The sequence below is a fragment of the Neomonachus schauinslandi genome, chromosome 10 (genome assembly GCF_002201575.2).
Source record: "Neomonachus schauinslandi chromosome 10, ASM220157v2, whole genome shotgun sequence".
NCBI classification, from domain to species: domain Eukaryota; kingdom Metazoa; phylum Chordata; class Mammalia; order Carnivora; family Phocidae; genus Neomonachus; species Neomonachus schauinslandi.
In genome coordinates, this window is record NC_058412.1 from 57,119,373 (window position 1) to 57,133,609 (window position 14,237).

The 14,237-nt window shown below is 39.1% G+C and overlaps 1 protein-coding gene across 1 annotated transcript; it reads left to right on the plus strand.

Annotated features, from left to right (window-relative positions):
* Nucleotides 1–1,934: 1,934 nt before the first annotated feature.
* LOC123326016 (translation initiation factor IF-2-like) lies at nucleotides 1,935–5,921 on the plus strand. Its single transcript, XM_044918885.1, has 3 exons — nucleotides 1,935–1,940; nucleotides 4,657–5,046; nucleotides 5,144–5,921. Exons 1-3 carry the CDS (start codon nucleotides 1,935–1,937, stop codon nucleotides 5,894–5,896), a joined length of 1,149 nt encoding a protein of 382 aa, XP_044774820.1. The 3' UTR covers nucleotides 5,897–5,921.
* The last annotated feature ends 8,316 nt before the right edge of the window (nucleotides 5,922–14,237 follow it).

Here is a 14,237-nt window from a genome sequence, read left to right on the forward strand (position 1 = left end):
CATGTATATATAGTTATGAGGATTTTTGAGATCTTGTGGTATTTCATGCCTCACCTTCCCCTCCTCATTCAAAGCCATGTCTTGCTGCTTTCTGTTCTGTGATTTTCATTAACACAGCTTTCCTAAAAATAATGAGACAATGAAGAATATAATGAGTATGATAGTTAACATTTTTTTTTTTAAAGATTTTATTTCTTTATTTGAGAGAGAGAGAATGAGAGACAGAGAGCACGAGAGGGAAGAGGGCAGAGGGAGAAGCAGACCCCCTGCTGAGCAGGGAGCCCGATGCGGGACTCGATCCCGGGACTCCAGGATCATGACCTGAGCCGAAGGCAGTCGCTTAACCAACTGAGCCACCCAGGCGCCCCGATAGTTAACATTTTTAAGTATTGACTATGAGCTAGGCACGAAGTTATACGATTTAAGTACACTTTAAATGGAATCCTTACAACACGTCTATCAAGTGGGTACTATCATTATCCCCATAAGGAACTGAGCTTTAGAGAGCTTAACATACCTGAGGTTACTCAGACAGAAAGTGGCAGAGCTAGGATGCCAACCCAGAGCTCATGAATACTACTATGCCACAACTTGTCCTTTTGTACCAGATGCATATTAAACATTCAGAGGTAGAAAAAAGCCAATCCCAACAAATTTCTCTAAACTCTCAAAGACTCTATGTCTAATAATTATCTTTGTAATGTCATGGATTTATCATTAAAAATTTTGCCCAGTTCAAGGTGGAGATAACACTTGCAATACAGTCCTATTGATACTAGAGTTGGTTTTGCATGGCCCTAGATACAGATACACACACACACACACACACACACACACTGGATACAAGTTTAAGAAGTAGCAGTTCAAAGTAGAAATGCCAATGGGACTTCTGTTAGACCAGCATCAAAATAAAAAAGAGAGGAGAGAAAAGGAAGAAAAGTAGCAGTGCTTATTGAGCTTTTCATGTTATCAGTTAATGTATTAAAATACTTATTTAACCCTTACAACAACTCTTTTATTATCCTCACTTTACATGGGAGAAAATTAAATGTGAAGAGGTTATTACTCTTACTTGGCAGATGAAGAAATAAAGGACTAGAAACTGAGATCAAAATCACATAGCTAAAGTGTCAAAGCTGAGCTGAAAACCCAGGGTTAGCTAAATTCCAAAGCCTATGGAATTAATCACGGCAGGTGGTAGACAGATTCTAGAGTAGCTACCATGATTTCTACCTCCTGGTACTTACATCTTTGTGTAATCCCCTCTCCTTGAGTGTGGGCAAACCTTGTGACTTGCTTCTAAACCATAGACCGTGGCAAAGATGATAGAATGTCACTCTTTCTCCCTAGCCAACTCACTTTAGAGAGTTTAGAGGCACTCTTCACCAGTTTGATGAAGTAAGCAGACATAATGAGAAAATCTACATGACAATGAACTGCAGGTGGCCTCTAGCCACTGAAGGCAGCCTCCAGCTGACAAGAAACCAGGGCTCTCAGTCCTACAACTGCAAGAAAAGGAATTTTGCTAACAACCTGAATGACCTTAGAAGCAGATTGTTCCGCAGTCAAGCTTCCAGATGAAAACACAGCCTGACTCATGCTTTAATTGAAGACTTATGAGACCCTGAGTAGAAGACCAAGCTACGCTGTGTATAGACTCCTGACTCACAGAAAATGTAACATATTAAATATGTGTTCTTAAACTGCTAAGTTTTGCTAATTTTTACACAGCAATAGAAAACTAATATACCCTGTTACCTTGGTTTTCCCTATGCTAGGGGCACAGTAAATTCTTAGTAAATGGTAGTTGCTATTATTATGATAATCAAAATGGAAATTTGAGTATCAGAGTCAAAGAGAAATGTAACAGAGAAATTTAGTAAAGTTAAATAATTGTTTCCATTTTAATCAAGCAACTGCTTTAGGAGATACAGATGATGGTATGTCAAAAACTTTTATATTACTCCCAACAATGATTGGGTGTATTATTATCACATGAAATATAAAATTTCTAGTGGTGCTTATATCCACATATTGTTTTACTGTCTTACACTATACTCAAAGTAAATTAGAAAGTTTCCTACATTAAGATAGTCCTACACAGATATGAGGACATAGTAAAACACGGTTTCAGGTTAACAATACTATTGTTATAAAGTGTGGTTTTTAAACATTGTAACATTTTTAAAAAAGATTTTATTTATTCATTTGCCATACAGAGAGAGAGAGGGGGAGAGAGAGAGCTAGCATGAGCAGGGGCGAGGCAGAGGGAGAGGGAGAAGCAGGCTCCTCGCTGAGTCAGGAGCCCGATGGGGGCTCGATCCCAGGACCCTGGGATCATGACCTGAGCTGAAGGCAGACGTTTAACCGACTGAGCCACTCAGATGCCCCAAACATTGTAACATTTTTAAATAGCTTTAAATATGATGGATAAAATAATTCAGGGCATTGGATCAAAAAAGGAAACTGTGATGAAACTACTATCAGCATAATACTTTCAGTTCATGAATGTGTGTATATTTTGCTTATCAAGGATAGTTTATACTAAACACATGATATAATTATACATATTTAACTATAGAGTAGGTTAGAGGACTTGAGTGGGTTTCTATCTGATAGATTTAAGGTTTGCTATTGTGGGAAAAAAGGCAGGTTAGTGTTTATGTCTAACTAAATTGCAAAATTTTTCTGATTGTATCTTCTACCAGTGCCCCCTTTCCCTTCTGTGTTTACATTGGCATGTGAATGTACAGTTTCTGTCAAACAAGTCATTAAAGATGGTGTTCGTTGACTGAATAGACACATTAATCTCACTACTGCTGCACACACAGATATGCACTGAACATATAGTAAATATAAGCATAGATCTTCTATAGGTGTTACAGCATCAGGAAATTTGCCCATTCTCTCTCTAGTGAGAATATGTGACCCCAATGACCATAGCCATTCATAATTCTTAATAGGTTTAATAAATACTATGCCAAATATAGTGTTAGTCATATGGTAGCTAATATCTTTTTCATATTTGCTTCTTTTGAGGGCAATCATGATTTCTATCAGTTTTTCTTAATTTTTTGTCATCTGTGTTTTCTGGAAACAAACACTAATAATGGATCTATGCACATTTATTTGTGGTTTGGCTTTTCTAATGATTGACTCAATGAAATCAATCATTTCTAATGAAGTGATTCAAGAGATAACAAATGAACATATTAATTAATTTGAAATTTATCTAACTTTAAATTAAATTACTTGTCCAGTTAACAGGGTTTTGTTTTGCTTTCTTCTTGGCAAACTTTATCGTCAGCATTTATGTAATTTTCTGTTTAGATTCACGATTATGAATTGTACTGTGGCAAAGTAAAAGTAAACACCTTGTAATATCCCTGAAAGAATTAAGCATTTCTTCCTATGGCATGTTATCTACAGATGGATAATGAGGAAAGCAAACCAGTCTGTCTTGTTCTAGTGTCTAGGAGATACCTTGTGGTTATTATTTAATTCAAGTGCCAACTAGAGCAGCCTGGAATCTTTTTTGGAACAAGGTGGGGTATAAACACAAATATTTTTTAAAAGGCCAAACTGCCAGGTTTAAGGCAGCTTTTGAACTATTGTTGACTTCCTGATACAGGTTCAAAATATGGGAAATTGCTAAGTACATTTCTTAGTATAATCTATAGACCGATTCTAGACTTAAACTGAAATTATTTTCCTCTCTGGCCTTGGATGAAATTTGGTAAAGCTTTCCTTAATATTTTCATAATAAAAACTCATCTGGCTCTATATGAGATCAGGGATTTAGAAGGATTTCTTTATTACTTTATAGTTAAATTTATTTCATATTGGGGGTAGATATTCTTCCTCTCCTTACAAAATTGTAGAGAATGGATTGAATTTAGAAATACATAAGGTGAGAATTTCCTCTCAACTATTTTTGTTGCATCCTTCTCTTTTGTCCTCCCTTCCCCCCAACTTTAGCTCTTTAGTGGGTAAAATATTTCACAAAGTTGTGTTTGCAGTTTTCAAAGTGACTTCTTGGAAATGAAACTTGCATCAACTTTTTTTCTTAATCCCCAACTGTATGTAAGAGCCACATTTTCACTTTTGATTTGTTAAAACAGACTGGCTTATAAATGCCTGAAACTTTGGTGGATATTTTTAGGCAAGGAATAGTTTCAAAATTGAAAGAAATCCTCTTAAAACTGAGACATAAGCACAAATGATTGAGAGCCCTTTTTTCTCTTTTTAAAAATATTCTAAGACATTTCCTTTTTTGCAGATTGCTCTTTTATTGGATTAAAATTGCAAGCCCTCAGACACCAGGCTGAATTGTATTACTGTTAACAATCACAGTGAGAAGGTATTAATACACAAGCACTTCAAGTATCGCAGTCCAAGAGCAGAAATAACCGGTTTACGTGCCAGAATAGTGTGATAGATGCCTGGTATGAAGGCCTGGAACTAGGGGAAAACAGAGAACGACTCCGTGGGGGAAGGCATCAACAGAGAGACAATGCACTGTTTTCAGAGTCCAGTGGGTTGTTGGGGAGAGGATGACCTTTCACCTTTCAAGGAACATTTATTTGGGAAACTGAACAGCATTCACTTTGAGGGGGCGAAAGAAGTGTAATGTTGTGGAAGTATCTACTTTAATAGGTCCTGGGTGGGTTTAGGGACGTTCGGAGTCGGTTGGTCTGCGGGGTGGGCGAGCGCCACGCTGAGGAATCGCGGGCCAGTCCAGGACAGGCGGAAGGCGGCCTCTGGGTGCTGCTGAGAACAACTCGGGTGGGGGAAGGGTCGTGGGGAAAAGTAGAGTTCAGCGTGTTTCTGTCTTTGCGTGTAGGACTATCAGAGGAGGCGCAGAGGAGCGGCGCGGGGTATTTCCCGGTCCCGGGGAAAGCCGGCTGCGCCCGCGGCGCCCGCGCCGTGGCCCCTCTCCCGAGGCGGCGAACGCTCCCCCCGGCCCGGGCCGCGGCCCTCCCGCCCCGGCGGAGGCGCGCGGTGGATTGTGGGCTGGGGGCTGCGGCGGCCTCGCAGCGGCCTCCGGCGCTGTTTCCCGGACCGAGCCGGGCCGAGCCGGGCCGAGCCGGGCCGGCGGGGTGAGGGGAAGCAGTGGAGCAGGGAACAGAAGCGCTAGGGGTAGTGGTCGCGGCGCGGCGCGGCGGCGGCTCCTCTGGAGGCCGGGGATGTGGGAGAGGCGGTGGCAGCAGCGGCGGAGGCGGCGCTGCGGACCCGGGGGAAACTGCTGGCTGACAGGACACCCGGGAGAGACGTGAGGGAGCCGCCGCTGCCGCCTCTCACCCGCCGCCTCTCAGCACAGGAGGCCCTGTGCTCCCCCCGGCCGACGGGCCAGCCGGCGCGGGGCGGGGGCGGGAAGCCGGGTTCGGGCCCGGCGGGGCTCAGGGCGGCGGCGGCCGCGGAGCAGCCTCGGCGCGACGTGGAGGGCTGGAGGCGGCGGCGATGCACTAGGCCTCGCTCTGGGGCGGCTGCCCGGGACCCGCAGGTAGGTGTCGGGCCGGCCCCACTCGCCCCCCGGCGCTTCGCGGCTCACGCTCACCCCGACCTCCGGTGGAGAGAGGGCCCGAGACCCCACCCCCTGTGTCTCCTCCCCGGCCCGAAGCCGATAGAGTTTCGGTCACAACTGACGGGCGCTGAAGCTTCCCATTCTCCTCTCGGCCGCCTCCACCTCTGCATTTTCGGTCCGGCTTTGGGATCAGGGCCGGCAGCTGTTCTCCCCACCTCCGGTCGGCGGCCGAAAACGCTGCTGTCCCCCCTCTCGCCCCTCTCTGGGATCCGGGCTTTGGAACTTCCACCACCCTCCTTAGATGCCGCCCCCAAACTTTCCCTTTCTTTTTCCAGCCGGGCCCTTAACCCTCTTTTGAGCCTACTGGAATAAATAAATGGAAAAAAAGAAAAAAAAATAGTTTTTCTTCCTAAGGAAGAAAAGGAAGGCTAACCCCCCCCTCCCCAAATAACTCGGTGTTTTGCAGTTTGACGATTTAGCTCACAATAATTTGTTCAGTAATTAATTTTCTTCAGTTTTGCTTCTTTCCATCTGTGCACTGATAAAAAAAAGGAGGCCTCCCCTGCCCTCCTGTCGTTGACAAGGGAACTTTTGGCTACCCATTATAACTAACCACTTGGTCTGTCCATGTGTAGAGTTCAGGATGGTATTTTTAGAATTTTGACTGACCCGAGTTTACAAGTTTCGTTTTAATTCACTTTTAACCAGCTTTATTTTTTTGGCTTTTATTGAGTGAGGCGCCCCTTACTTTCGAAGAATTAAATTGTTTGGACTGTTCTGTTTTTTGTTTTTAATTGGCTCTATTTCTGGTTTGTCAAACCCCAGGGCGATCTTAATAGTAAATGCTTACAAGGCAAATGATATCATGATACAGTATGCTGAGAAATGCGTTATTGTGGTAACTTAAAACTGCAGATTTTGATGGACATTCAGGTTGACTTTTATAAATCTGGAGAGTTCTAATTGGAAAAGTACTTTGAGAGCCTTGATTTCTAAGCAGTTTTGGTGGAACAGATGGAATGATGGGATTTGTCTATATTTGTATTGCAGTCAGAGTCTGATTTCCTAGAAATAGGTATTACTTGATGGTTCATAGTGGTGGTCATTGCTCATGATAGATTTTGGTAAAAATGATCAATATATGCAAATTTGGGGTGATGGAGAGTTGTGGTTTGGGGGATTAGATGTTTGCAGTTTTATTATGATTTGGCTATTTTTAAATTATGCTCTGTTAACTTCAGAATTATTACACTACCAGGACAGACATTACAGTTTGAGGATCATTTTTAAAAGAAAAATGTTGTAAGGTTTTCTTTGTAAAGAATGCATCACAGAATTATAAAGACTTTCCATGTTTTGTTGATAATACTGTTGTATTTTGTTCTTGTAGAGGTATTGCTACTCCACATTTGGCTTTCTGAAATGTTTTTCATTGTTTTTATGTTATTCAAAGTTTGTTAGGAAAAAATGAAATTTTTGTATGTTTTCTGGAAAAGGTAAAATTTATTTCTGGATAGGTATTAAGTTTGTATGTCAGAATTAAAATCAAATCTTATATAACTCATGAAATGGCAAACTTTGCAGAATTTCTTAATCACTTCCTTTTCCTATCAGTGAAAGTTGATTAAAATTCTTTTTTCCTGCTTTTAGTTTTTACATACAACTTTGAGTAAAGCACACTCATTTAAAGTGTAAAATTAAATGATTTATAGTATATTTACAGAGTTGTGAAACCATCATCATAATCTAATTTTAGAACATTTTCATCACCCCAAAAAGAAACCTGCTCATTAACAGTACTCCCCCATTCTCCCCCCCCCCCCCCCCCAAGCAACCACTATTCTACTTTCCATCTTAATATTTGCCTGTTGTGATTCATGCATGTAAATGGTATCAGCTCATAGCTTTTTGAAGTGTTTCTTTTAAAATCAGCTTACCTGTTTAAAATATTTTGAGTCCGAGAATAAGCAACTGATCACTGATGTTAATAATCCATGTTCTAAACAACTGACATTCTATTTGGTTATATTCAGCATAGATTAAAGTGTGGAGAAAGAAAAAGTTAGCATGAATGATTTCAGTGACCTCAAGAGGTGGTCTGGTTAGCTGGGAGTCAAGTAAAAGTTGGAGTATCTTTGCCATTGAATATTAGGATATCAGGGTTAGAAAAAACCTTAACGGCCATCATCTTACTTCCTGCTTGTTTCACAAGTAGATGGCAGGAACCATATAAATTCTGGAGTGGAAGCTTGAATTTCTAGGATGGTGGCTCAAGAACCACAGTGTGGCCATGTAAGGCAAGAAATGGGGATTTGCTAATTAGAATTGTTAGGTTCTCTTCTGTGTGCATGTGTTTGACAATTTACTAGCAGAACTGGAAAAGAACTGGACATTTCCCCATTTGGGGATGGAGGGTTGTGGGGAGACTAATGTATCCACATGGATGAAATCCATCTTACAAAATCCTCTAAAAATGCTTTAATGTAAAGGAGGATGGTGCATACTGTATATTATTTAGGCAACTTCTTGTATTGTTACCATCTTGTTTTTAAAAATTCAAATTTTGAAGACAAAATTAATTTTAAAGAATTAAGATTAACAAGGCTGATTATAGGCCTCCTTTTTCAAAGACCCAGGGCCCTAACATCTAAACTAATGGCTCTCATACAGTGGTGAATTTGCCCTCCAAGGGACGTTTGGCAGTGTCTAGAAATGCTTTTTGTTGTCACAAGTGAAGGTGGGGTGCCATTGGCATGTAGCCAAGAATATTGCTAAACTTAAAATGCACAGGATACATTCTATGTCATCCCACCCTCCCCATACAACAAAGAATTATCCACCCAAATGTCAATAGTATTGTTTTAAACCTGTGGTTTGCATTATTCCAGTAAGTGTCTAAGCTAGTGTTCTCAACTTCCACTAGGTGGGAAAATAACTCTGACTAGGTACTGTTTAGTATATTAGATTAACCCTTTAGGTTTTCCAGCAACTCTCTTTGCAGTGGGAGGCAGTTAAGGGAAAAGTAGAAGGCAATCTAATTATGAAACAATGCAGATATTCTTTAGTCTGTTTAGGTATCTCCAAATCTGAAGAAAAAAAAATTTCCCCCTGAAAATGCAGAAGCCTTGTTTTATTGCAGATTTGAGCTATTATTATGTCTTGAATTGTTGGTTACTGGTGCATAGTTTTTTGAAATTGAAATAGATAAAGTAGTATTTTTTTTTTTTAATGTAAAAGTGATTTTTTTTTTCCTGGTGGCTTCAACTGCCAAAAAAGGAGAGAAGTAAGCTAACTTTTAATTAATTAATTACTAATATATATTGTGAATGTCCAAAAAGATTCAGAGCTCATATATGAATTGCATCTTTTTTCCTCATTCTTGTAGGCCCCACTTTTGATTCACTTAATTTGTTTTTTATTATTCATTTACTTATTTTCATTTAATTTGTTTTTAACAAGCTTAACTTGGTGATGAAAGAAGAAAAGATTGACACTTGGGATCACTTTTGCTATTTACCTCTCTTATTACCTTAGATAAATTACTCAGTCTTTCTGAGCCTTGATTTTCTCATCTATGAGAAAGGAATAGTGATAATTCCTATATTATAAGGTGATTGTGAGAATTAAATGAGGTAGTGTGTGTTTAGATGCTATGTCAACTATAAAACTAAGAATTAGTTACTACACCTGAAATTAATGTAATGTTATATGTCAATTGTACCTCAATAAAAAAAGTTGCTTGTTTCAGAAGAATCAAATTAAAATGGGACATAGAGGGTACCAAAGTCAGGAGCATAGACAGCAAGGCAGAGAACAGTGACTGTTGATAGTATCTCTAGGGAGAAGAGAGAAATTCTAAAAATATACTGATAACAAACTAGTAAAAGAACTAGTATTATCACCAAAAATTTCAAATTCTTTACTGTAGGAGCAAATTGACATCCTTCAGTAGCACCTGGAAGTATCACTATTATAGCACAGTATAATAACTGATTATAAGGGTGAAATTAACTTATCAAGAAAGGGTTGCCCATTTTCAAAATATGCTATTTGAGAAGTTATGAAAATATATAATTTCAGAATTAAATTTTTCAGAAGTGACTTATTTGTACAAAAAGTTTTAGCCTTTTGAAGAGTAAGCTGCAGTTATCTGGATTAATTCCCTTGTTGGGAATAATTCCTTCTGTCTTCATTTACTATTCATGTCTTATTTTATAATTACAGGGTATTCTACCACTAGTAATTGCTCTTCAAATGTGAGGATTTAACTGAATAAATAGAGTTTTAAAGCCTACTCACAATTTTAAAATCTTAATCTCTTTCTAGATTTGTTTCTTTTTCTATTATTTTCAACTTTTTGCAAGAGATGTTTTGATTTTTCTACATGTCCAGTAGTCCATGCTCTAGTGTTTATAGTTGAATTAACTAAAATACATGAAAAGGGGGGGGAAATGTAATCTCTTACAATTTTGATAACTGGTCAGCTTCACAGTCATACCAAATTAAGACTTGAGGTAACAGAACTCGAGCTATTCAATGTGATTTTTCTAGGGTAGCATGAGGTTAGAATAGTTGGAGACAGTATTAAGAATAAGTCATGTGGTGATATTGGTAGGTTTTTTTGTTTTTTGTTTTTTAATATGGTGTACTTAAAAAAATCGAGGGGGGGAATTTTCATGGCAAAAAGTGTTACTGATTTGGGGAATTTTATATTCATATAGTTGGCTTTTTCACTTGAAGTTGTGTATTGTGTATGAATTTTGTATGTATCATGTTTTATGACATTTTGTGGAGTGAATAAAGTAAAATTTTGAGATCATGTAATTATGTCAAGAGAGTTCGTGTCCTATTGTTGTCGATGTTGTTGTTTCAGTTTGGCTAAACTGAGGGGTAGATTGGGCCCAGGTGTGAAGAGTTTTTGGCCTTGATAGACTTGAGTATACACCACTATAAAAGAATACTTGAGGAGAGTGACTTAATCAGATCTAAAGATGATTCTAAACTTGAGTGAGGTTAGGACCAAAGAAGGACTTTTGGTAGGAGATTCTCACAGCAGTTTAATCTGCAAATAAAATCCTGAACTAGAGTACTGACAATTGGAATGGAGTGCAAGGGATGGTTGTGTGATGAATTTTGGAGGTAGAATCCATAGGACAGTCCACATTAGTGTAGAAATTAAAGAATGTAGAGAGGTTAGGGAGTCAAGTTGGCTCTAGGGTTTCTAATTTAGGAAACTGATAGATTATGTTGCCATTAACTGAGCTAGAGAAGGAATAAATTTTTGGCAGGTGGAGTCAGATAAAGATGATAAATAATTTAAGTTTTGGATATATTAAATTTTAGGTATCTTTGAGACTTGTAGGTGAAGATGCTCACTAAGCAGTTATAAATATGGTTGTGGGACACTGAAAAGAGGTTAGAACTGGAGAAAGATCTGGAATCTATCCAGTTTTCTCTATCTCTACCACCATTATCTTGAGTTCAAGCTACTGTCATCTCTTACTGAGATTATTGCAAGTTTCCTATCTGGACTCTTCTAGTCTTAGTCTTCTCCATTCCATTCTCTGCGCTATAATCAGTGATTTTTCTAAAGGGCAGATCTGATTATATCATTTCTCATAAGTTATTTCTGTGACTTTATGATGAAATCTATATTCCTTATTCTTTTAATTGATTTCTAAATTTAAGTTCTTTTCCCAACTTACCTCTCTAGCCTTGTGACTCTCCCTAACTCCCTCCTCCCCCCAAATATATAATTTTCTCATATTTTTAAAAAATATTTATTAGAGCGAGAATGAGCACCACGAGCGGGGGAGGGGGTAGAGGGAGAGAGATTCTCAGGCAGACTCCACGCTGAGCATGAAGCGTGGTGTGGGGTTTGATCTCACAATCCTGAGATCATGATCATGACCTGAGCCGAAATCAAGGGTCAAATGCTTAACTGACTGAGCCACTCAGGCGCCCCTAATTTTTTCAGACATACTGAATTACTTCTGGTTTCTGGCAGAAGGCTCTTTTTCCCCTCCAAGCCTTTGCACATATATTCCCTATTCCTGTAGTATTCTTGTCGCACATTTGTTTAGCTCATTTCTACTTACCTTCAGTTCTTGGTAAGCCTTCATTGATTCATTATTATTTTTATTGAAAAAATTTTAACCTACAGAAAAGTCAAAAGAGTAGTGGAGTGAACACACATACATGAGCCCCCCCCCCCCACATTCCCTTTGCCAAATCTGAAAGCAGTCTGTAGATTTCATGACGCTTCACCCCTAAATACTTTATCATGCATCTCCCAATTACAGGGATTTCTCTTACACAATCACAATACTATTATGACACCTAAAAGTATCAACAATTACTCATTATTAAACATATAGTCCGTACTTAAATTTCCCCATTTGTCCCAACGTTTTTTATAGCTTTTTTCTTTCCACTGATGCAAGATTCAGTCAAGGTTCATGCATTGCATTTGGCTGGTATGCCTCTTTAGTCTCCCTCAATCTGGACTAGGGCCCAGTGCCTCCTTCTCTTCTTTGGTTTATCCTTTGAAAAGTTAGAGGCATTTGTGCTCGAGTATATTCCGTATTTTGAATTAGTCTGTTTCTTCATGATTAGATTCTGGTTAGATATTTCTGGCAAAAATATCACACAGGTGATATATATTCCTACCACTTTATCACATCAGGAGGCACATAATGGCAGGCTGTCCCCCTGTTGGTGATTCCAGCTTTGATCACTTGGTAAGGGTGGGAACTGATAGATCTCTACTATTTAATAAATAATTGAAAGGGTGATGATTTATGACCATGTAAATATCCTTTTCCTAACAACCTTTTAAATCACCGGTTTTACCATCCATTAATGATCCTTGCTTGAATCAGTCATTGCATTTGAGGATTACAAATGGTGATTTTTCTTTTTCTTTTATGCTGTCTACATTTATTTTATTGGCTTTTGAGGGCAGTGAGGTCCGATTAGATAAAGACTGAATATAGGGAATTGAATTTGGAAATCAGGTCTTTCCTCACCTTTTCCAGAGCCAAGTGAGTGGTGAAGATGGAAAATAGATTGCTAAGGAGATAGACCAAAGAGCAAGTAGGGGTTTGCAAGTGAAGGGGAGGCAAGAAGTAGCCTGAGGAGATAGAGTTGAGGGAAAGAACTTTAATTTAGCACTTGAACCTTTTTTTTTCGTGGACTGATGAGATTGAAGATAGGAGAGTCAGGGAATAATTAATAGAACAGGGTCCCAGATGAAGTGGGAAGAGGTGAGATCAAGAACAGTTGGTTGAAGGATTAACTCTGGACAAGGGTAGACACCTGTATTGTACTGCAGAAGTTAAGAGTTGTGAGGATTAGGTACGTTTGGATATGGAGGGAAGAAGTCCTATCTGAGGACTTTTTTTTCCTTTGGTATGAAGTAAAAAGACAATTACTTCTTGAGGATGGGCTTGATGAAGATAAACTAGGGAACCTGAGGAGAGTGATGAAGGTTTGTTATAAAAACTGTGGGGATTGGGAAAGAGCAGTGTTTCAGGATAAATCAGTGAAAAGACTGATGAGTAGGGCCTTATCTGAGATTAGCATTTATACATTTATAATCTTTTTTTAAATTAACATATAATGTATTACTTGTTTCAGGGGTACAGGTCTGTGATTCATCAGTCTTACACAGTTCACAGCACTCACCATAGCACATACCCTCCCCAATGTCCATCACCCAGCCACCGCATCCCTCCCACCCCCCTCCACTCCAGCAACCCTCAGTTTGTTTCCTGAGATTATGGTTTGTCTCCCTCTCTGGTTTCATCTTGTTTCATTTTCCCCTCCCTTCCCCTGTGATCCTCTGTCTTGTTTCTCAAGTTCCTCGTATCAGTGAGATCATATGATACTTGTCTTTCTGTGATTGACTTATTTCGCTTAGCATAATACCCTCTAGTTCATCCACGTCGTTGCAAATGGCAAGATTTCTTTTTTTTTTTTTTTTTTGATGGCTGCATAATATTCCATTGTGTGGCTCAGGTCATGATCATGATCTCAGGATTGTGAGATCAAACCCCACACCACGCTTCATGCTCAGCATGGAGTCTGCTTGAGAATCTCTCTCCCTCTACCCCCTCCCCCGCTCGTGTGTGCTCATTCTTGCTCTAATAAATAAAATATATATATATACCACATCTTCTTTATCCATTCATCTGTTGATGGACATCTAGGCTCTTTCCATAGTTTGGCTATTGTGGACATTGCTGCTATAAACATTGGGGTACATGTGCCCCTTCGGATCACTACATTTATACATTTATAATCTGATGTTCTATATAAATTTTCTCTGGTGTCCTGCAGCAAGGAACGAAGCAAAGATAGATTGGAGTTGGATGAAGGAGGAGAGAATTGAACATGCAAGGGAGACTGTTGAATTAATTGACAGGAGATAAATACAACTGGCATTTTTGTTCTTAGGAATATACTAATATATAGTTTCTTCTAGCACATATTTATAGGGTAAGTTATACAGATTTTATTTTAAATTTATTCTTTTTGTGTAGATATTTTAGTATGTCTAATGGTTTACATATTTAAGACATACACAATACCAATTACTTTGAATGAATGATTATAGGATTTATTTGCTAATCTTTGGCTGAGACACCAAGATACTAACATTCTTATCTGATTCACTTTGACAAAAATTTCACTGGTAATACAGTCATATCAA

Excerpts from the sequence above, each read along its gene's own strand:
- LOC123326016 (XM_044918885.1), top strand. Across the intron at positions 5,047-5,143 it reads CGGCCTCGCAGCGGCCTCCG|TGGTCGCGGCGCGGCGCGGC; the intron begins GCGCTGTTTCCC and ends CGCTAGGGGTAG.